The 20,611-nt window shown below is 55.2% G+C and overlaps 1 protein-coding gene across 11 annotated transcripts in view; it reads right to left on the bottom strand.

The window, feature by feature from the left end:
* Nucleotides 1-20,611, bottom strand: part of COL23A1 (collagen type XXIII alpha 1 chain) — a 375,676-nt gene that overhangs the window by 4,731 nt on the left and 350,334 nt on the right. For 7 of the 11 annotated variants that reach the window (XM_085013696.1, XM_085013701.1, XM_085013704.1 and 4 more), the window contains 19 exons: nucleotides 19,573-19,689; nucleotides 18,667-18,702; nucleotides 17,984-18,010; nucleotides 15,770-15,823; nucleotides 15,170-15,232; nucleotides 14,720-14,764; nucleotides 13,799-13,876; nucleotides 11,096-11,149; nucleotides 10,827-10,871; nucleotides 9,850-9,939; nucleotides 8,145-8,207; nucleotides 7,768-7,824; nucleotides 7,483-7,509; nucleotides 6,506-6,568; nucleotides 6,369-6,422; nucleotides 6,132-6,158; nucleotides 2,459-2,512; nucleotides 2,116-2,202; nucleotides 74-112 (listed from right to left, as the gene is read on the bottom strand). In XM_085013696.1, coding sequence (XP_084869822.1) covers nucleotides 74-112; nucleotides 2,116-2,202; nucleotides 2,459-2,512; nucleotides 6,132-6,158; nucleotides 6,369-6,422; nucleotides 6,506-6,568; nucleotides 7,483-7,509; nucleotides 7,768-7,824; nucleotides 8,145-8,207; nucleotides 9,850-9,939; nucleotides 10,827-10,871; nucleotides 11,096-11,149; nucleotides 13,799-13,876; nucleotides 14,720-14,764; nucleotides 15,170-15,232; nucleotides 15,770-15,823; nucleotides 17,984-18,010; nucleotides 18,667-18,702; nucleotides 19,573-19,689 — 1,080 coding nt within the window. Of the gene's footprint in view, nucleotides 1-73; nucleotides 113-1,013; nucleotides 1,092-2,115; nucleotides 2,203-2,458; nucleotides 2,513-6,131; nucleotides 6,159-6,368; nucleotides 6,423-6,505; nucleotides 6,569-7,482; nucleotides 7,510-7,767; nucleotides 7,825-8,144; nucleotides 8,208-9,849; nucleotides 9,940-10,826; nucleotides 10,872-11,095; nucleotides 11,150-13,798; nucleotides 13,877-14,719; nucleotides 14,765-15,169; nucleotides 15,233-15,769; nucleotides 15,824-17,983; nucleotides 18,011-18,666; nucleotides 18,703-19,572; nucleotides 19,690-20,611 lie in introns of all 11 variants that reach the window. The other 4 variants (XM_085013695.1, XM_085013700.1, XM_085013697.1 and 1 more) reach the window with 1 other exon arrangement.

The following is a 20,611-nucleotide window of genomic DNA, read 5'->3' as shown; positions in this document are numbered from 1 at the left end:
CTGTTCTGTCACTGAGCAGCCCCCGGGGTCCTCATGGCCCCCCACTCCTCCCAGCCTCTTCCCTGCAAGGTACCTTATGCCAGCAGCCAGGCACGGGCAGCCCATCAGGGCCCTGGAAAAGAAGAAGGTTTCAGTGACAAGGATGGGGGACTGGTCAGCTCTCTGTGCTCCATATACTCCTGCCCCAGGTGCGGGGAGCCCAGGGAGCCTCCGTCTGAGGACGCAGGACCCCACTGAGGTGGGGCCCAAAAGCCTGCCCTGTCTACCTGGGTCATCAGGTCCCAGGACACAACAGCCCCTCACTGTGCTTGTTCCAAGTGTGTCTCCATGGGGCTTGGTTGGGCCCTGTGTGCTGTGGGCAGACCCAGGACACTGTGGAGTCCTGGGCATGGTGCCGGACATCCGCCGGCCAGGAGCAGGGCCTAATCCAGGCCTTGTCCAGGGACTGTGTGGCTTTCTGACTGGCAGTTGTGACAGTGGCTCTAGCCCTCACAGTGGGGGTCTGAGAGCTTTCAGGCCTGTGTCCAAGAGTGTTTGGTGGACAGTTCAGAAAGTGAGATTTCCCTCTGGCCTGTTGTGGACCTGAGTGGCTGACGGGGCGGGCTGAAGTCAGGGTGGACACCGGGCCAGGGTTAGGGGAAGGAGGTGTGTTTGGGGGAGGATGGAGTGAGGATTGTCTGGAGGCGCCAGGCACAATGAGCAGGGGGCGGGTTTCCTCATGGAAGCCTGGAAAGGGGGAGCTGACCTGTCAGTCAGCCTAGTGTTCCTGGTGGATGCCGTGGTGGACAACACTGCACTCAGCTCCAAAGCACACAGGCCAACCTCAGACACACGGGAGCTCCAGGGGCACAGGCTGGGACCCAGAGGGAAGTGGGAAGGAGGGCAGAATGGAAAGGAAGGTAGGATGGAGCAAGGCAGGGCAGAGCAGCAGGCATGGGCAGCCCAGAGCAGTCAGCACAGCACAGCATGCAGCACAGCATACAGCACAGCGCATAGCAGGCCACACTGCCTACCACAGGGCAGGGCCTGCTGCCCCTCGCCAGGGCCCTGGAGCTTGGTGCCCCTCGCCTGCCTCCGCATTTAGGATTCTCCTGTTTCAAAGACCAAGGCTTGGTGATTTGGAGGAAAAAGTCTTGGCCCAGGGCCTGGAGCTGGGCCATGCTGTCCCCTTGCTGTCTCTTGGCCCTGTTGGTATATGCTTGCCTCCTGCCCTGCACTTCCTGTCTCCTCCCATTGCCTCCTCAAAGCCATCTGGAAGTAGGGATTAGCACCCCCATTGCATGGATGAGGAGACTGGGCACCAAGGGCTAAAGTGACCCACTTGAGGTCAGAGGACTGGGCCTCTGGGGTCCCTGGCCCTGACCCCCCCCCCCCTTTGGAAGGAAGCCCGTGTCTGGAGGCTCTTCTTTCCCCCCACCCCCAGCAGGGGTGGCTGGATGTATCTGGTCAGCTTTAGCATGGAAACTCAGCTGTTCTGTTTTTCCTGTCTTTTCTGAGCTCCACTGGAAGAATTTGACATGTAAACCCTCCCTGCCTACTAGAAAAAGATAACTGAACTTTGGTTCTTCCAGGTGGTGGGGCTGGTGGGCCATCAGAGGCCGCTGTAAGAAAGCAAGAAAGGGGGAAGGCTGTGAACGGAAGGGGCTCTGGGGCCTGTGGAGGAAGGGTGGGGGCGAGTGTGGGGCTACCTGGACCAGCAAAAGCCTCCTCTGGGATAGGAAAGACCCCCAGAGAAGTGAGGCAGTCCCCCCCCTCCACTCCCCACCCCCACTAGGTCGGAGGAAGCTGAAGAAAGAGGCACAGTGACCAGACAGACTCTGCTCCTGGCTGGGCCTCTGTCTGCAGAGGCGGTGGGGCCCCGAGCTGCACTCCTGCAGGGGTCAGGGTGTGGGGTGGGGTGGAGTGGGGGTTAGGGGGTTCAGGACCAGAGCAAGAGGAGCCTCCATGAAGGCAGAGATAGCAGAGGTGGCCCCAGCAGTGTGGGCACCCCAGGGTGGGCCCGTGGGGACTCTGGGACTTGCAGCTGAGCTCTGAGGATGGGGAAGATGTTGGCCCCACCCTGGCAGGAGGCGACAAAGTCCTGGGATGGGGCTCCTGTGCAGCACCAATACGTACCACGGGACATGGCTGGTCCAGGCCCGGGGGTCCCGGCTCGCCCTTCTGGCCTTTCATTCCTTTCCGACCAGGGACGCCGCGCTCCCCCTGTGCAAAAGCGGGTATGGCTGTGGCTGCCAGGCCCAGGGCACCTCCACCACCTCTCAGAAAGAAGGGCCTGGGGCCTGCTGCCCGCTTCCCAGTCTCCCTGTTCCTCCCCCGCTTCCCTCGGCCTGCTTCCTGCCTCCCACATCTCTTCCACCTGCTCCCTGCTCTCTTCACTTGCTTTCCTCCTCTTTTCCTCCTGCTTCCACCTTCTCTCCATCTGCCCCCCACTGCCCCACTCTCTCCCTGCCTCTCCCACCTTCTCTCCACGCTCGCTCCGGTCGCCTTTCTCTCCTCGAGGTCCAGGGAAACCCTGACAAAAAGGTAAAAGGTTAAACCTGACAATGAGGTCTGAGGTCTCCTCTGGTTATCTGTTCATCTCTGCCCCTCTCTCACCTTCCTCTTCTGCTGCTTCCCCCCTGTGTATTCATGGTAGGAGCTGGCCCAGCCCCTAGGGGACACAGGGGCCCGGTACAAGGCTGATTTAGAGGAGCTCCCATCGTGGCTCAGTGGAAACAAATCTGACTAGCATCCATGAGGATGCAGGTTCGATCCCTGGCCTTGCTCAGTGGGTTAAGGATCTGGTGTTGCCGTGACCTGTGGTGTAGGTTGCAGACGTGGCTCAGATCTTACGTTACTGTGGCTATGGTGTAGGCCGGAGGCTACAGCTCCAATTTGACCCCTAGCCTGGGAACCTCCACGTGCCGCAGGTGCGGCCCTAAAAAAAGATAAATAAATAAATAAATAAATAATAGAGAAAAGCAAGCATTTAGGATATCAGCTCTGCTTCCTCCAAAGTAGAATACTGTCGAAGTTTTTGGATAGAAGCCCTCAGGCAGAACTGCTAGCAAGGGGCTTTCTCTTATGTCAAGTCAGGGGCAGTAGGCACTGGCCCAGGCTTGGCTGGGGACAGAGACCCAGGAAACTCATGGAAGTTTATGTCACCATCTTCATCAGACCACGAAATGGTGACAGTTTTCTGCCCTTGGCTCAAACCCTTGTATACCCACTCACTCATCCATCCCTTTGTTCATCTGTCCAACTACCCAGGCAACACTTCGAAGCATCTGCTAGGAACTGGGCTGTGGGCTGAATGCTTGGGACAGAAGAGCAGATTTGACGCATGCATGTATTTATTTTTCTTTTTATGTCTGCACCTGTAGCATATGGAAGTTCCTAGGCTAGGGGTCGAATCAGAGCTGCAGATGCTAGCCTACACCACAGTTGCAGCAACACTGGATCTAAACCACATCTGCGATCTAAGCTGCAACTTGCAGCAATGCTGGATCCTTAACCCACTGAGCAAGACAAGGGATTGAACCCACATCCTCATGAATACAAAGTTGGGTTCTTAACCCACTGAGCCACAACAGGAACTCCCTTCCTTCCTTCCTTCTTCCCTCCCTCCTTTCCTTTTTCTTTCTTTTTTGGCCACAACCGCAGCATACTGAAGTTCCCGGGCCAGGGATCAAATCTGAGCCACAGCTGCAACCTGAGCCACTACAGAGACAATGCCAGACCTGTAACCTGCTGTGCCACATAGGAACTCCATGTTCTTTATTTTTTCTATCTTATGATGTATTGATGGCCTCAAAATCTTGCTGGCTGGTAAGAGCCTGCCCCTCCCAGGACTAGCCAATTTTTAGGGATAGCAAAGGGCTAGGTTGGGAGCACGTGTTTCAGATGCAAACTAACCAATCCCCCAACCATCCCCTCTATCCAACTCTCACACACCAAGTCAGTATTCCCCCTGCCCCAAATCATCAGGGCCAGGTGGCAGGCAACTAGAGCCCACCCCTATAGCTAGCCTGCCAGGATTATTCAAACTAGCCAATCCTAAACTCTTTACTCTTACTTTCCCATGGAAATCCCAATATAAGCCCTGGCCTAGGCTTTCCCCTCACTCCTTTCTGCCTCTTAGCCAAACCTGGTGCTTCTCCATGAGGCCCTGTAAGGCGGGGCATGCCCTTTCCTTGAGAAATGCGCGTAATAAGTTCTTACAAGGGCATCTAGCCTCTCTCTGTCATCACTGAGTCACTGCCATAAATTAAAAGATACAATGTACACAGTCTAGCATGGCAGGCAGTGGGATGCAGAAGGTGATGAACAATGCTCAGGGACAGATCTAGACCAGATCCCATGTGGTCTCAGGGAAAGGGGCTGCTCTGTCCAGGCGTGGAGTCAGGTAAGGCTTCTGAGCAGACTCCCCATTTCAGCTGGGCCTGGTTGAGCAGGTGCCAGGAGTTTGCCAGGTAGAGCAAGTAGGTGTGGCCTGAAATGCCATTCTGAGCTTAAGGCCTCCCAGAGGGCAGCTGTGGCCTCCCTGCTGGTGGCATGGAGTCTCTTTAGCTCCACCCCCACTACCTCTCTGGGTCCAGGGCCTGAGCTGGATTCGGCAGTGTCTTCTTCTCCCGACCTTCCTCAATGATGGAACATGGCCCTCCCAGTCAGAAACTCAGGCTAGAATTCTTCCTCTTCCTTGTCTGCAGGTCTTCTCCAAGGTGACATTCTCTCCTTAAAGTCTAGGGTGGACACCAGAATCCTGGCAGCTCTGCATCCAGTCACTCCTCCCTTGCAATAGCTACCTGATTTTCCTGGGAACTACCTTCCCTTCTCATAATCTGCCATCTCCACCCCCAGTTCCAGGATGGAGCACATGGGCAGGCCTGACCAATCAGGGCATGGCATTCTTATGGCCGAGCAATGGTTCAGTGTCGACCCAGGTGGGGCCAATAATTGTTGATCAGATTTTTTTCTCATACATTAGAGAGGGAGGCAAGCAGCCTTTCTCCAGGATTTGGACCTAGGAGCATGCAGGTCTCCAGCTCTTGCTTTTTCTTTTTTTTAGGGCTGCACCTGTGGCATATGGAAGTTGCCAGAGCTACAGCTGCTGGCCTATGCCATCGCCACAGCAACTCGGAATCTGAGCTGTGTCTTTGACCTGCACCACAGGTTGCAGCAACACTGGGTCCCTGACCCACTGAGCGAGGCCAGGGATCAAACCCACATCCTCACAGATGCTAGTTGAATTCACTTCCACTGTGCCACAACAGGAACTCCCGGAAATATGTATATATGTATTTTTTTGGCTGCCACTGTGACATGTGGAAGTTCCTGGGCTGAGGACTGAACCCGTGCCACAGCAGTGACAACGCTGGATCCTTCACCCACTGCACCATAAGAGAACTTCTCCATCTCATCACCATGTGGGAATTGGAATGATACCCAAACAGAAGCAGCAGGAATAAGAGAAGTTAGGTTGTGTTGACACACTTGAACCCTAGATCCATGTGCCATATGTCTGGATGTGAGTCAGTTTAAACCAGTTTATGAGTCTCATGCTCTACCGACTGAGCTAGCCAGGCAGCCTAAACCAGTTTAAATTGTGTTTTCCGTCTCTTGCAACCAAAAGATACTTGATTCAACCAGCACTGGGTTAATACTTCTCTCATTTCCACAATACCGCCCTCGTTGAAGCCTCATAAACTCTCACCAGGATACTGCAGCAGGTTTCTCACTGCTCTTCCCACCTCCCACTCCAATGGATTATCCATCCATCCTCCATCCATCCTCCACCATCCTCTACCATCCTCCACCCACCATCTATTCAGCTATCACCCATCCATCCATCCATCCTCTATTCATCATCTATTAATTTATCATCCATCCACCCATCATCCCACCCACCTTATTCCCAATCCTCTATCCACCCATCCCAACTCCCATTCATCCATCCGTCAATAAAGCACCTACTCTAGGCTGTGCACTGGACTTCGCCCTAGGGGACACTGGGGGAAACCAGTCAGCTGTAGTCCCAGCCATAGGGAAGGGGGTTACATTCAAGCCAACCAGATCAAGTTACCATATGGGCAGCGCAATGGCGAACATTACACCTAGAGGGACCCGGTCACAGATGCTGGTGAGATACTTACATCTAGTCCTGGTTCCCCGGGTCTGCCCTGAGGAGAGACAAAGTGGAGATTGAGGGGGCTAAGAAGGAGGTGCTGGGAGCTACTGGGAAGTTCAGCCCTGTGAATTGTCCACAGAACCTCAGCTCTGGCCCCAGGGGCCAGTGAAGTGCAGGGCTTGAGCCCCCAGGGCTGAGTGACACCACAGACAGGTAGCCACAGTTGCAGGGAGTGGGGCGGGCATTAAAGGAAAGTGGTTACCTTTTCTCCTTTGGTTCCTGGCAGCCCAATAAGGCCTGGCGGGCCGGCTGGGCCCTGGGTGGAAAAGGAATGGGTAAGAGGCCTGACAGTTACAGAAATTAAAGCCTCTAAGGACAAACAAGGCTCGTGACACTCACAGGCAGGCCGCTGGGGCCTCTCTCGCCAGACACACCCTTCTCTCCCTTTGCTCCATCCAAGCCCTGGGAACAGGAGAGACATCAGTTAAGGGGGGCAGACCGAGGCAGGACAGGAAAAGGTGGGGCCTGAGTTGGAACCAGAATGTACAGGGCAGAGGGACAGACTCTAGGCTCTGAGAAGCCCCGCCCTGGCTTCCTTCCGGTGCAAATGACCAGAATGTGGGCAGGCAGGTTTTAACTTTTCCCACGCATGGGTGCCCTTGGTAATCAGGGAAGGGGGTTCTGGTCACATCCATGTCACAGATGAGGAAAGACAGGCACAGCGAGGGGCAGGGACAGGCCTGGCCACACGGCCAGGAAGTGGTAGGGCTGAGTAGCAACTGGGCTTCTAAGCCTCAGCCTTGGACCCTGGGCCTGACAGCCGCTGCCTCTTCTAAACACGATCTGGGGAGGCCGAGGGACAAAACAGAACCAGAAGCAGTACATCTGGTCGGGCCCCACTCGGCTCTGGGATTCCATGCTTCTGAGGCCCCATCAGCCTCTGAGTGGGGGGGGACAGAGTGGGATTCTCCCCCAGGGTAAGTGAGGGAGATGCAGTGAGGCCTCCACAGGACAGGGCATCCGGGCAGGCCACGCTCACGGTTTTAATTGAGGAGCAGAGGCCACAACCTTGGGTAATACATGCTAGACCCAAGACTGCATGTCCAGGCTGTGGGCAGTTAAGAGACAGATGTGCATGTGGGGGGCAAGGGGGTGGGGGTGGGGCAAGGAATGGAGAGGCCAGGTGGGGGCACTGTCTCTGAGGACCTCAGGAGGCTGTTCTACAGCAGACTGGGAATCAGGTCTTGGGAAGACACAGGGCTGGTCCTGGGCTGAGGGTGGGGTCCTCACTTTGCCTACTGGCAAGACCTTTGGAACTGTCCAGGCTGTGAGCCTGTAGCAAGTAGGGGGCCTCCCACACATGCTCCAGAACTCACCTTGGGACCCTGGATTCCTTGAGGGCCCTGGAGGAGGAGAAGGTAGATCAGAAAGACCATCGGGCTGGGCCCAGACCTTTGGGCCAGGCCCTCTTGGAGTGGCTAAAAAGGCTTGAGGGCTACTCACCGGTCCCTGTGGCCCTGCCCTCTGCAACCTCCAAAGCCCAGACTCGGGCTCTGCCCTCCTTGCCTGATGTGCCCCACCCCACCCCATCCTGGGTATCCTCTGGGGCTGAGCCCGCCGCCCTCTTCATATCCCAGCTTCTTCAAGCCCAATATTCTTACCATGGGGCCGGGGGGACCAGGGGGGCCTGGGGGCCCTGGTTCCACTATGATCTGGGCCTAGGAAGGTCAGAGGTGGGTTAGTCACCCATTGCCCCATCATCCCTCACCCTCACCCCTAAATGAACTCATTGGACATTGAAGGAGCACTTCCTGGGTGCTGGGTGCTGAGCCACCTGGCTGAGGCTACCTCCTGTCCCCAGGAGGGCATTGCCTGGTGGGGGGCCCAGTGCTGGCCTTTGGGTTCAAAGACAGGCCTCAAGCTCCCCTGCCCCCTCCCTCACTGCCTTGGGCTTGGTCAGGCCAGGTGGTCCTGATGTCCCAAGGCTCTGGCCCCAGGGAGCAGGGTGTGGCTCGGAGACCCCCAGCAACCCCCTTACCAGGCTCTCCTGTAGGTTGTCAGGTGCTGGCTCTCCTTTCTCTCCCTTGGGGCCATCGGTGCCCTGCAGGATAGGATGGCCTTGAGTCCTTTGTGCCCATCATCGACACCACCACCCATGGGCTCAGCACCTCCCCTTCTTCCCTCATAAGGCTTCCTGGCAGCAGCGACAGGTTGGCCTTTGCAGCTTAAAATAGTTTCCACTAAATCAGTGGGTGTTCAGAGAGCATATTAGCAGTGGTATAAATTGTTTCCTGTAGGGCAGGGGCGGCCAGGGCTCTGGAAGCAATGACCCTGGGTTTGAATCCTGGCACCAGCTCTCTAGCCGAGGGAGCCTCATGGATGGACAATGGATGTGAGTGGTGGCAGCTTTTCCCATCTGGCCATGCATGACAAGAGCGATGATAAAAATGACAGTGACGGTGGGTATTGATCACATGCTTGCCGACCATTCTCAACCCTGTCCTTGCGTTCCCTCGTGGGAGTGGGAGATTTCACCATTTTTTAGGAACAACTTTTTTTCACTTGATCTCATTATTATTATTTTTTTGGCTGCACCTGTAGCATGCAGCAGTTCTGGGGCCAGGGACTGAACCTGCACCACAAGCTGCTGCAGTAATAATGCCAGATCCTTAACACACTGTGCCACCAAGGGAACTCGACCCCCATTTTTTCCCCTTTTTTGTCTTTTTAGGGCCACACCTAGAGCATATGGAAGTTCCCAAGCTAGGGGTCACATCAGAGCTGCAGCTTCCGGCCTACACCATAGCCACAGTGATGCCAGATCTGAGCTGTGTCTGCAACCTACACCACAGCCTGTGGCAATACCAAATCCTTAACCCACTGAGCGAGGCCAGGGATTGAACCCACATCCTCATGGATACTAGTTGGGTTTGGAACCTGCTGAGGCACCATGGGAACTTGGCCCCCTTTCTTTAATTAAAAATTTTTTTTGGGGAGTTCCTGTTGTGACCCAGTGGTTAAAGAATCCAACTAGGAACCATGAGGTTGCAGGTTCGATCCCTGGCCTTGCTCAGTGGGTTAAGGATCCAGCGTTGCCGTGAGCTGTGGTGTAGATTGCAGACACGGCTCGGATCCCGTGTTGCTGTGGCTCTGGCGTAGGCTGGCAGCTACAGCTCCGATTTGACCCCTAGCCTGGGAATCTCCATATGCTGTGGGAGCGGCCCAAGAAATGGCAAAACGACAAAAAAAGAAAAAAAAAAATTTTTTTTGCTGTGCCTGTGGCATGAAGAAGTTCCTGGGCCAGGGATTGATACCAAGCCACAGCAGTCACAGTGTTGAGTCCTTAACCACTAGGCCACCAGGGAACTCCTATCACGCTCATTTTAGAGCTGAGGAAACTGAGGCCCAGGGAGGTTAGTTCATTGTGCAGGGTTCCATAGACAGTACAAGGTGGAGCAGGATGCAAACTTGGGCTGTCGAGCTCCTGGTCTAACCACCTGCCTACCCACTTCCACCAGGCAGGGCCTCCTTCCACCTCCAAGGAGGCCTCTGGAGATAGGTCATTCTATGGAGAAGGAAGTAGAAGCTCAGAGTCAGGGCAGCCCAGAGCTTCCCTTCATTGCCAGGTGGGCTGGAACTGGGCTGAGGACCACAGCCCCTGGCTGGTGCCGTGGTGGGCACACATTCACCTCAGGACCCCCGCGTAGGGCAAGAAGGGTGGGGCCCACCACCCAGCCGCATACCGGGAGGCCCGACAGGCCCATCTCGCCTGCTTCTCCTTTGGGTCCGATTGGCCCAGCCTCTCCTGGGTCTCCTTTCTGTCCTTTGGGACCCTGAAAGCCACAGATCAAGGGGTCAGTAGGCAGTCTCCATCCCCCGACACTGATGGTCCCCAGAGCTTTGTCCCAGCCAGGCCAGACCTTCACTTCCTCTCCTCTAGCTCAGGTGACAAATTAGCAGAGGGCTCTAGATGGGGACAGGAAAGGGGCACCCCCAGCCTGCCTCACTGCAAGCACGGATGCAGGTGGGGGAGGGGGCAGAGCGGGTGGAGCCAGTGGGACCAGGCAGCCACCAAGGGGGAACGTAAGGGGCTTGGGGCCAACCTTATGCTCACGTCTCAGGAGCCAGTGGTGGAAGTCCCCATTTGCCATGGACAACCAACCATCCCCTAGCCACCTGTCCAGCCGCTGCATTCCTTCATTCAATCAACTGGGTTACGTCCGCTGTATGCCACACACTAGGGACTCAGAGCTAAAGATATACCCATGGATGTCAAGTGACACCTGTGGACAGTGTAGTGTCTACATAGGATCACACACACACACACACACACACACACACACACACACACGGACTCTTACAGTAACACTAACAATGATGGTGACACGATTAGCTAACATCTGAAGACTCTTTACTATTATGTGCCAGGCACCGCTGTGAAGTGTGTTCCATGCACAGCTATGTAACCCTCATGGCAGCCCTGCTATACATTCGCCTGCTGGTGAGAAACTGAGGCTGCCAGAAAGCCAGCAGTTTGCCTGAGGCCTACGGGCAGAACCAGAGGCTCCAGAGTCCACTCTGTTCTGTGGCCTCTCTCCAACTCCGTGCACGCGTGTGCGTGCGCGCGCGCACACACACACACACACACACACACACACACACACACACACAGCCCAATGCCAGGTACCAGCATCACCAAGGAAACGAAAGGCCCAGAGACCTTCTCTCCGTCGATCCCTGGAGCACCCGGCAATCCAAGTTCGCCCTGTGAGGGGGAGGGACAGCAAGAGGGTTTGTGGTGTCCCTTGGCTCCCAGCTGGGATTTGTGGCCGGGCTGTCTCCCCCAAGCAGCCCACTGGCCCTGGGTAGGATCCCTACAGTAGGACCTTCAGAACCGGACACCCCCTGGGAGAGAAGCCGAGGCAGAGAGAGGGGAGTCCTGGAGACTGGGGCGTTGGAGGGGGGGCACGCAGCTGCATGTGCACTGACCTTGGCTCCTGGGATCCCTGGTGGCCCTGGGGGCCCCTGTGGGCCAGGAGGACCCTGTGTATGAAAGACAAGTGGTCAGCGTTTAGGCGGGGCCTCCCATCCCTGCCCACCCACCCTCCATCTGGAGGCCACATCCCTGTCCAGCTGGGCTACAGCAGTGACCCTTGGAGCCCACTTCCCACTCAGTCAGGTCCAGCCTTGTGCTTTGAGGGTAGACAAGGTGGGCAGCACCAGGCATTGGCTAAGATATCACAGTGTCTACTGCCGTGGAGGGCCCCAGGACCCTCAGTATAGATTTCTTTACAACACTTTTGCTCAAGAGCCTGCGATGGCTCCCCATTGCTTCTAGAAGCAAGTGTAAATCTCCAGCTGGCATTCAAAGCCAACTAAAAATCATATCCCCAACAGTGGCCCAGCATGGCACTGTCTGCCTCTCTTGGGAACTCTGGTGGCATCTGCTGGTCCCAGGCATCTTTTGGTCTTAAGGGTAGGGGATAGCGTCTTCACTCCCAAGCTCTGATTCCCACCCGGGATTTCTGCAGGCCTCCTGCCCACCACCCCCCACAGTCATGCACCCTCACAATGCCCACAACCGCCCAGCCCCCAGCCCACCAAACTCCAGGCCTCTTCCAGCTATCTCCTCTCGCCAACCTGCCCTCGATTTATTTTTTTAAATTTAATTTTCTTTTTTAGGGCCACACCCATGGCACATGAAGATTTCCAGACTAGGGGTCGAATCGGAGCTACAGCTGCCAGTCTACACCACAGCCACAGCAACATGGGATCTGAGCCGCATCTGCGACCTACATCGTAGCTCACAGCAATGCTGGATCCTTATCCCACTGAGCGAGGCCAGGGAACCAACCCTCAACCTCATGGTTCCTAGTTGGATTCGTTTCCGCTGTGCCATGATGGGAACTACCACCCCAATTTATTTTTATTTTTTCACTTTTGGCTGCCCCGTGGCATATGGAGCATAATTTCCAAATGCTGCAGGTGTGGCCCTAAAAAGCAGATAACTTACAGGTGTACAATGTAGTGAGTCACAATTTTTAAAGGTTGTATTCCACTTCTAGTTATTAAAAAATATTGGCTATATTCCCCATGTTGTACAATATATCCTTGTAGCCTTTTTTTGTTTGTTTGTTTGCTTTAGGGCAGCACCTGCGGCATATGGAAGTTCCCAGGCTAGGAGTTGAATCAGAGCTGCCGCTGTAGGCCTACACCACAGCCACAGCAATTCCAGATCCAAGCCACATCTGTGACCTATACCACAGCTTGCTTGGATCATCAACCCACTGAATGAGGCCAGGGATGGAACCCGTGTCCTCATGGAGACTGCTTGGGTTCATTACCACCGATAGCTTATTTTATACATGATAGTTTGTGCCTCTTAATCCCCTACCCTGAATTTGCCCCTCTCCCTCCCCAGTGGTAACTGCTCGTTTGTTCTCTACATCTGTAAGGCTGCTTCCTTTTTTGTTGTGTCCACTATATATATATGGTTATATATATTTTTAGATCTACCTATAAGTGATAACGTACAGTATTTGTCTTTCTCTGTCTTACATATTTCACTTAGCATAATACCCTCCAAGTCCATTTATGTTGCCGTGAATGGCAAACTTTAATTCTTTTTTATGGCTTAGTAATATTCCACTGCATACATAACACCATATCTTTTTTATCCATCTATCTGTTGATGGACACACATTGCTTCCATATCGTGCAACCTACCCTCTCTTCTTGGCGCCTCCACTGAGATGTCCCTGGTCTTACAAGCTTCCTCTGTTCCCCCGACCCTTCTCCAGGCCCAGGCCCAGCATCTGCCTCCCCAGTGGCTTTTCTGCCTCCTGCTCCCCCCACCTTCCACACAATTCACCAGCTAGCCTCCCCACAGTATGTGTTTTTTAACTTCACCCCTCTATGTCTGCCTGTTGCCCATCAAGTCCAGTCATCCTCTCTGTCTGGTATCCCAAATCCACTTCCTGCCTCTCTGAACTGAGGGAGCATCTCCATGTGGCTCCCAGCCAGCCTGGGACAACCATGCATATGCAGGCCCTAGGGCCACGTCATAGCACACCATGCTGGCCTGGGGTGGGCACCGTTACCATCAGCTTGAGCTTCCCTGAGGCCTGTGGGAGATAACTGAAATTGAAGCTCAGGTGGGGTTAGGTGCCAACACCCAGTCTCATCTCCAAGGACCACCTCTCCCCTACCCAGCTCCTCTTCCCAGTACCTATGAGCAGCTGGCACTCAACCCCTCTCTCCACTGCTGATGGGTCCCAAGTTTGCCCAGCACTGGTGCAGGGGCCACACAGATCCTGAGTCTCCTGGCATAGGCAGGCCTTGCCACACTCTCCTCCCCCAGTGGTCATTAGAAGACCTGGACCTCCAGCCTGGTTCCCAAGGAAGGCCCTGGGAGGCCCAGCCTCCTGCCCCTGAGGGGCAAACTTCCCTCTTTGCCTTGGCCTCTGGGGAGCTCAGGACCACATGAGCCCCATTCACAGCAGCTCTCTCAGCATCACATGGGTCTGCCCAGAGCACTGATCTTGTGTCAGGCACCTGGCAAAGCTGGGGTCTTTGTATTAAGCGTCCCCTGGTCCCTTGTGTAAAGAAGGGCAGGGTTTATACACAAAGTAAGTGATTATTCCCCCAGGAGATGAATAGTAAGGGCTTATCGGGGTCCACCAGGAAGGCTACCTTAAGGGCGTCTAAGATCCTGCCATCGTAGTCAATCACCACTGTGTCTCCTTGCTCACCCTTGAGGCCTGGAGGACCCTGAGGCAGGAAGAAGAGGAAGAATTTCAGCGAAGAGCCTGGTAGGTGTTTCTATTTCACCTGAAGGACCTAGTAACCCTGGACTGCACTCAGGCCCAGGAGCTGAGTGATAGCTCTCAGCGGAACCCCGGGCAGCCCCCAGCACGATGGTAACTCCTTGCATTCTCTTGGGCAGTGGCACCCTGGTTCACTGACTGTGCGCTCCACAGGCTGGGCAGGGGGTGACACGAGGGAAGGGGGAGGCCTGGGGCCAAGTGAGGAACACACCTCTGCCTAGTTGAGGAGAGGCTGTGATTCACCCTCATGTGGGAACTGAGGCCACTGAAGCCCGTCCCTGAGTTATTTACTTATTTTTACTTTTCAAGGCTGCACCTGCAGTATATGGAAGTTCCTAGGCGAGGGGCTGAATCGGAGCTACAGCTGCCAGCCTATGCCACAGCCACAGCCACAGCCACAGCCGCACCAGATCTGAGCTGTGTCTGTGACCTACACCATAGCTTGTAGTAATGCTAGAGCCTTAACCCACTGAACAAGGCCAAGGATAGAACCCACATCCTCATGGATACTATACTAGTTGGGTTCATTACCGCTGAGCCATGATGGGAACTCCAGGATTCTCATTTTCATGTCCACAGTTGAACACCAGGGAGGGCGTTCTTTATACCAAAAAGAACGTATTATGAGATTAAAAGCAAAATTATCACTAAGACATACATTAAAAAAAAAAAAAAGACTCCTGGTTCCTGGAGCTCCACTGCTCCTCTGGGGTCTCTGGGGGACAGGGGTTCCTGCAGGAACAAGACCCTGAATCCCATCAGGGAGGCTGGAGGAGAGACTACTTACCCGGGGCCCGGTGGCTCCATCGGCGCCTGGCTGGCCGGGCTCCCCCTGTGGAGATGCACAGTTGCAGCCAGGGGCAGGGCTGAAGCCAGAGGCTCTCCTGCTCCCTCCTGTCCCCTCGTCCCTAAAGGGCGCAGGGCCCAGTGTACGTGACTGGCACCACAGGGATGGGGCTCCCTGAGCGAGACCTTCCTCTGAGCCCTTGTGTAAAGATGGGCCAGCGAGGCCCAGATGCCCAAGGCTGCGCAGTGACTTAGCCACGCAGCTGGGCTTTGTCACTCATCCAGAACCACTGCCACCTGTCCCCAGGCCAGCCTCTTGACTGCCAGTTGAACATGACCCCTGGACCAGGGCCCTCCCGGATTCCCAACTTAAAAGTGCAAATTGGAGGTGAAACCGGTCTCCTCCCCGTGATGGGCCTTTGGGAACCAGAGCAGCGCACTGTGACGTCACCTTGGGCCCTGGGGCTCCGTCCACGCCATTCTCTCCTGGAGGCCCTGAGCTCCCTGGCTCGCCCTGCAACAGAGGTATGTGTGGTGAGAGGGTGCCGGGGGCTGCCCAGGTCTGCAGGCTTCCAGAATAGTTCCTGAGAACATGCCTGAGCCCTCTTGGAGGTGAGGGTGGGGTGGGGTGGGGTGTTGTGGGCTCAGCCCAGCCCAGGGGACTCAGGACCAAGGCCACCCTCTGGTCTGGTCCTGATGCATAGTTGGGGCAGCTCAGGCCCTCAGCCAGTTTGGAGGCAGGCTGGCTGGGATCTGGTGGCCTTCTTGAGGGGTTGGGGGAACAAGGATGACACCCAGTTCCTGGCTTGGGGACAGGGCAGACTGGGGCCACCTAAGATGGGGACCAGAAGACTTGAGGGTGTAAGGGGAGGGAAGGGCCAGGCCCGTTGGTGAGCGGGACCTGGGCCTTCCTCTCGCTTCCCCCTGCCTTGCCCTGGTCATCAGCTCACCTTCCCAGGAGGTGAGAGGGGCTGGTAGGGCTGTCACCATGCAGATGGGAACTGGGGAGATGGGAGGCAGGGGGACCACCGGGGGAGGGACATGCACCTACCTTGGGCCCTGCGGGTCCAGAGAGTCCTGGCTGGCCTGGTGTCCCATCATCCCCCTGAGGAGAGAAGAGCAGAGGCTGCAGCCCTCTGGACACGCTGGCCAGACCCTCGGACAGTTAGGTGACCATCCCCCCTCTGCACTGCCCTTGCACACTGGTCCATTCCTGGCAGCAGCACTGGTTACACTGGGTCAAGGCAGGCGCCCCCCCCTCTACTCCTCATCCATCTAGAGCAGGGGTGCGGTCTGATCTGCCTCTGTCCCCTGTTGCCTGTCCCCACCAGCCCAGAAAACACCCCAGTAGGTGTGTGCGGAAGGAGCTGGGTAGGTGAGGGATAGGGATTCATTCCTTCGGTCAACAGACATCTCTGAACACCCTCTGTGGGCCAGGAAGACGAGGGCCCTGCTCAATGGGTCAGAGGAGACTGAGGGCAAGGAAACATCCAGATAAATACATGACCCACCCAGCAAGTAGCCGTGCCAGGAAGCCATATAAAAGAATGGTGGGGGAGTTCCTGTCATGGCTCAGTGGTTAACGAATCCGACTAGGAACCATGAGGTTGTGGGTTCGATCCCTAGCCTTGCTCAGTGGGTTAAGAATCCGGTGTTGCCGTGAGCTGTGATGTAGGTCGCAGGCGTGGCTTGGATCCTGTGTGGCTGTGGCTGTGGCTGTGGCCAGCAGCTATAGCTCCGATTGGACCCCTAGCCTGGGAACCTCCATATGCTGTGGGTGCGGCCCTAGAAATGGTGAAAAAAAAAAAAAAAAAAAGAAATGGTGGGCTGGAGAGGGACTTGGGGAGAGCATGTGCTTCAGTAGGTGGCTGAGGACAGTCCCCCGGAGGAGGATCAGCAGAAGGAGGAGGCCCGGCCACAGGAAGCAATGGGGGGAGGTCAGTCTGGGTCAGTGGTTCCCAAACCTGAGCACATGTTAGCACCACCCAGGGGCTGCTTGAATACGGCACAGCCCACCCCTAGTGGTTCTGACACAGCACCTCTGGGGTGGGCCCCTGGTGTGGGTGTCTAATGAGTTCCCAGTGATGCTGATACTGCTGGTCCAGAGGCCACACTTGGAAAACCAATTTGATGTGGGGATTTTTTTTTTTGCCATATCTACAGCACATGGAAGTTCCCAGGTTAGGGGTTGAATCGGAGCCATAGCTATCAGGCTACACTGCAGCCACAGCAACACTGGATCTGAGCCGAGTCTGAGACTTATGCTGCAGCTCACAGCAACAATGGATCGTTGACCCACTGAGCGAGGCCAGGATTTGAACCCACATCCTCATGAGTACTAGTCGGGTTCTTAACCCGCTGAGCCATGACGGGAACTCCCTGGGGACACATTTGATGTGCTTGAGTAACTGGATGTGTTTGATGTGTTTTTCTAAGAGTGAATGAGTAAATGAATGAAAGGGATCCTGACTTCAGAGACAGAGGTCAGAGCAGCCACCCTCAGTGAGGTCCCACCATGCCCAGGTCCTGCCTTTCTCTCCAGCCACTTCCCACATCCCTGCCAAGAAGGCCCTCCACGGCTATCCCCACCTTCTCTCTGGGAACACCAGGCTCACCCTGAAGGGGAGACAACGGGGATGCAAGAGAGAGGTCATAGCCACCTGGACACCAGGCAGCAGCTCCTTTGGTAGAAGGGGCCCTGGTGACCCTATCAGAGAGATGCATGTGGGTGGTGGGGCTGATGGTTTTGAACTCCGACTCCGACCTGACCCCTCCCAAGCTGAATGACCTTGGGTAAGCAGGACTGAAAGCAGGACTGGGAGACCCTCAGCCTCAGAAGTGGCTGCGAGATTAGAAAGCAGGCATTGCGCCCCTGGATCCCATCAGGTGCTCACTAAATGGGGCTCCTCTCCCACCCTCCCCTCCTGCTCAGTCCGGGGGCTCTGGCTCCTTCAGGGGGGACCACAGCCTGCCTTCCTGCCCCTGCAGGCACTGCTCAAGGAAGGACGAAAAGAGAGCAGACAAGCTAATGGGTTTTATTCTTTGATCCTCACAACCTGGCATGAAGGTAAGGCAGGAAAGTTTCATCATATCCCCATTTGACAGATGAATAAACTGAGGCCCAGAGTGATAAATTCACTTGCCCAAGGCCCTGAAACTGTCTCCTAACCCTGTGGCTTTGGTTTCAAGGAAGAAGGTAGGGGAAGGTGGTGGGGTGAGGGAACCCAAACACCCAGGTCTGAGACGAGGAGTGAGAAGCACTTACCTTGGGCCCTGGGGGTCCAATTGGGCCCTGGAACGAGAGAAGAGGCATTAAACATGACCCTGGAGGTTGCTCCTGGGCTGTCTTCCTTATCATCCTTATTTTATTTCATTTTATTTTATTTTTTGCTTTTTAGGGGCTCACCTGCCGCATATGGAAGTTCCCAGGCTAGGGGTTGAATGGGAGCTGCAGCTGCTGGCCTACACCACAGCCACAGCAACTTGGGATCTGAGCCCAGTCTGCGACCTACACCACAGCTCACAGCAATGCCAGATCCTTAATCCACTGAGCAAGGCCAGGGATCAAACCCGCATCCTCATGGATATTAGTCGGGTTCATCAACCGCTGAGCCACGATGGGAACTCCCCATCCTCATTTTATAGAGGGTGAGGCAGGGCTGTAGCTGGAATCCAGTCATGCTGTCCATTTGTGTCTTGGATAGAAATCTTTATGACATCTCAAGCAGGGGGCGCTCCTTCCCAGGGAGGTGGGGTGGTGAGAAGTCTGGGGTAACTGGGAGCCTGGCCCATCTGCTCCCCACTGCGGGTGGGCGGCAAGAGCGCAGGTGTGCGCTCAGGCGTGCGTGTGCACACAGCCACAGGCACAACTTGGTGTTGGTGGGTGGGGGTGGAGGCGGCTTCCAGAGTCCTGCCAGCCCAGGTTTCTGAAGCGCCCTGGTTACTCACCATCTCGCCTTCGTGTCCATTTTCTCCTTTGGGGCCCTGAGGAGGCATAAGAGGAGAGCAATGAGGGGAGGCAGGAACTCACAGAGGACCGAGCCCTCATCTCCTGCTAGACCCTGGGCAGGGGTGGCAAGTTCATTCTCTCATGCAAGAAAACTCTGAAAAGTGGGTGTCATGGTCCCTACTTTCAGATGAGAAAGTTGAGGCTCAGGGTGTTACATGCCCAACGTGACAAGGAATGGGTGAGTCACCTGCGTAGCTGCCCTGACAGGGGACCCTGATGGCAGTTTGGTGGAAGTGCCAGCTCTGCACTGGAGGCGAAGGACAGCTTGGAGCCCTGAATTAGGGCAAAGTGTTGTACGATGAAGTCTGCACTCTGATGTTTGGGTGAGGACTGTGGGAGGACAACTGAGGCTTAGTTGGTACTGAGGGGAAAGTGAGAGAGAGGGCGAGAAGAAAAGAGAGATTGGGGGGGAGAAGAGGTTGACAGAGACCTGTGGAGAAGCAGCCACATGTGGGTCTCAGGGTCATGAGTGGGACTGAGATTACAACCAAGGTCAGGGGTAGGGTCTGAAAATCCATCTGGGGTTAGACTGTAGGGATCAGAATTGGGTTTGGAGTCAGGTTCAGAGTCTGTCGGGGTGAGAGTTAGGGTCTGGATAACAGTCTACATTGTGGCTGTGGATCAGGATTTGGGAATGAGTTTGAGGTCAGGGTCTAAATTGGGGTTTAGGACTTGGTTAGTATTAGATTTAAGGTTTGATTTGAGTAAGAGTCTGGGCTGTCCTTGGGGATAGGGGTAGGGTTGGGTCTGGGTCTGTGGCTGGGTTTGATTCTGGGAGCAGGGTTTGGGGTTTTGGTATTTACAGAACCAGGTCCTGGGTGGTCCAGCTCCAGGCCCTCTCTTACCACTGGGCCTGGTGCTCCCCTGGGGCCATCTTTCCCAGTGTCGCCAGGAGGGCCCCGGGCCCCAGGGGGTCCAGGAGGCCCTGGAGGCCCAGCAGCTCCATCTTGCCCTTGGTCTCCCTGAAAGAGATGGGGCGCAGCATGACTATGAGGGTGATGGGAGGGTTCTGACCTCAGAGAGTGGCCTCCACTGTTGCCTTCCCCGCCCCAGCCCCCTGTGGTCTCTGAGAAAAGGGCTTTGTTACTGGGCCTCTTGCTGCTTCTTGGTGGCCACACCAAGGGAGAGGTCCCCTAAACCTCTGCATGAGAGGCCCACAGGGTCTGGTACACTCCATGGCGCGGGCAGACTCTCCAGCTCTCAGTGCCTGAAGGCCGGCTATGGTGTTTAGGTGACACATAAGACCCACTGGGTGTGGGACAAAGCATAAGGCTCCCACCAGCCCCTTTCCTTCTGAAATGGGGACAGTATGCTTCCTGAAAGACCTTCCTGGTTGGTCCGCTCCCAGTTTACTAAGTGATGGAGGTGCTCTCTCGGCCATCTGTCCCAGAGAAAGAGAAACTTATGTTCACACAAAACCCTGTACATCAATGTTCACAGCAGCTATATTCATAATGGCCCCAAACTGGAAACAATCCAGTGTCCTTCAGGGGTGGATGGTTAACCAACTGGGGTACGTCCATATCATGGAACACTGCTGAGCAATAAATAAAAAGAACAAAGTACAGACACATGCAGCAACCTGGATGCATCTCAAGAGATTTATGTTGAGTGAGTGAAAAAAAGCCAGTCTCAAAATGTCATAGACTGGAAGACTGCATTTATCTAAGATTCTTTTTTTTTTTTTTTTTAAGGGCTGCACTTGCAGCATATGGAAGTTCCCAGGCTAGGGATCGAGTCAGAGCTGCGGCTGTGCCCTACACCACAGCTCACGGCAATGCTGGATCCTTAATCCACTGAGTGAGGCCAGGGATAGAACCTGCATTCTCGTGGATACTAGTCGGGTTTGATACCCCTGCACCACAATGGGAACTCCTACCTAAG

The sequence above is a fragment of the Sus scrofa genome, chromosome 2 (assembly GCF_054392235.1).
Source record: "Sus scrofa isolate SSC_HxYL_T2T_F1_AM1 chromosome 2, Sscrofa_HxYL_maternal_Yorkshire_Landrace_v2.0, whole genome shotgun sequence".
NCBI lineage: Eukaryota > Metazoa > Chordata > Mammalia > Artiodactyla > Suidae > Sus > Sus scrofa.
The sequence above is the reverse complement of the archived record's forward strand: the minus strand, read 5'-3'. Positions and strand labels throughout refer to the sequence as shown.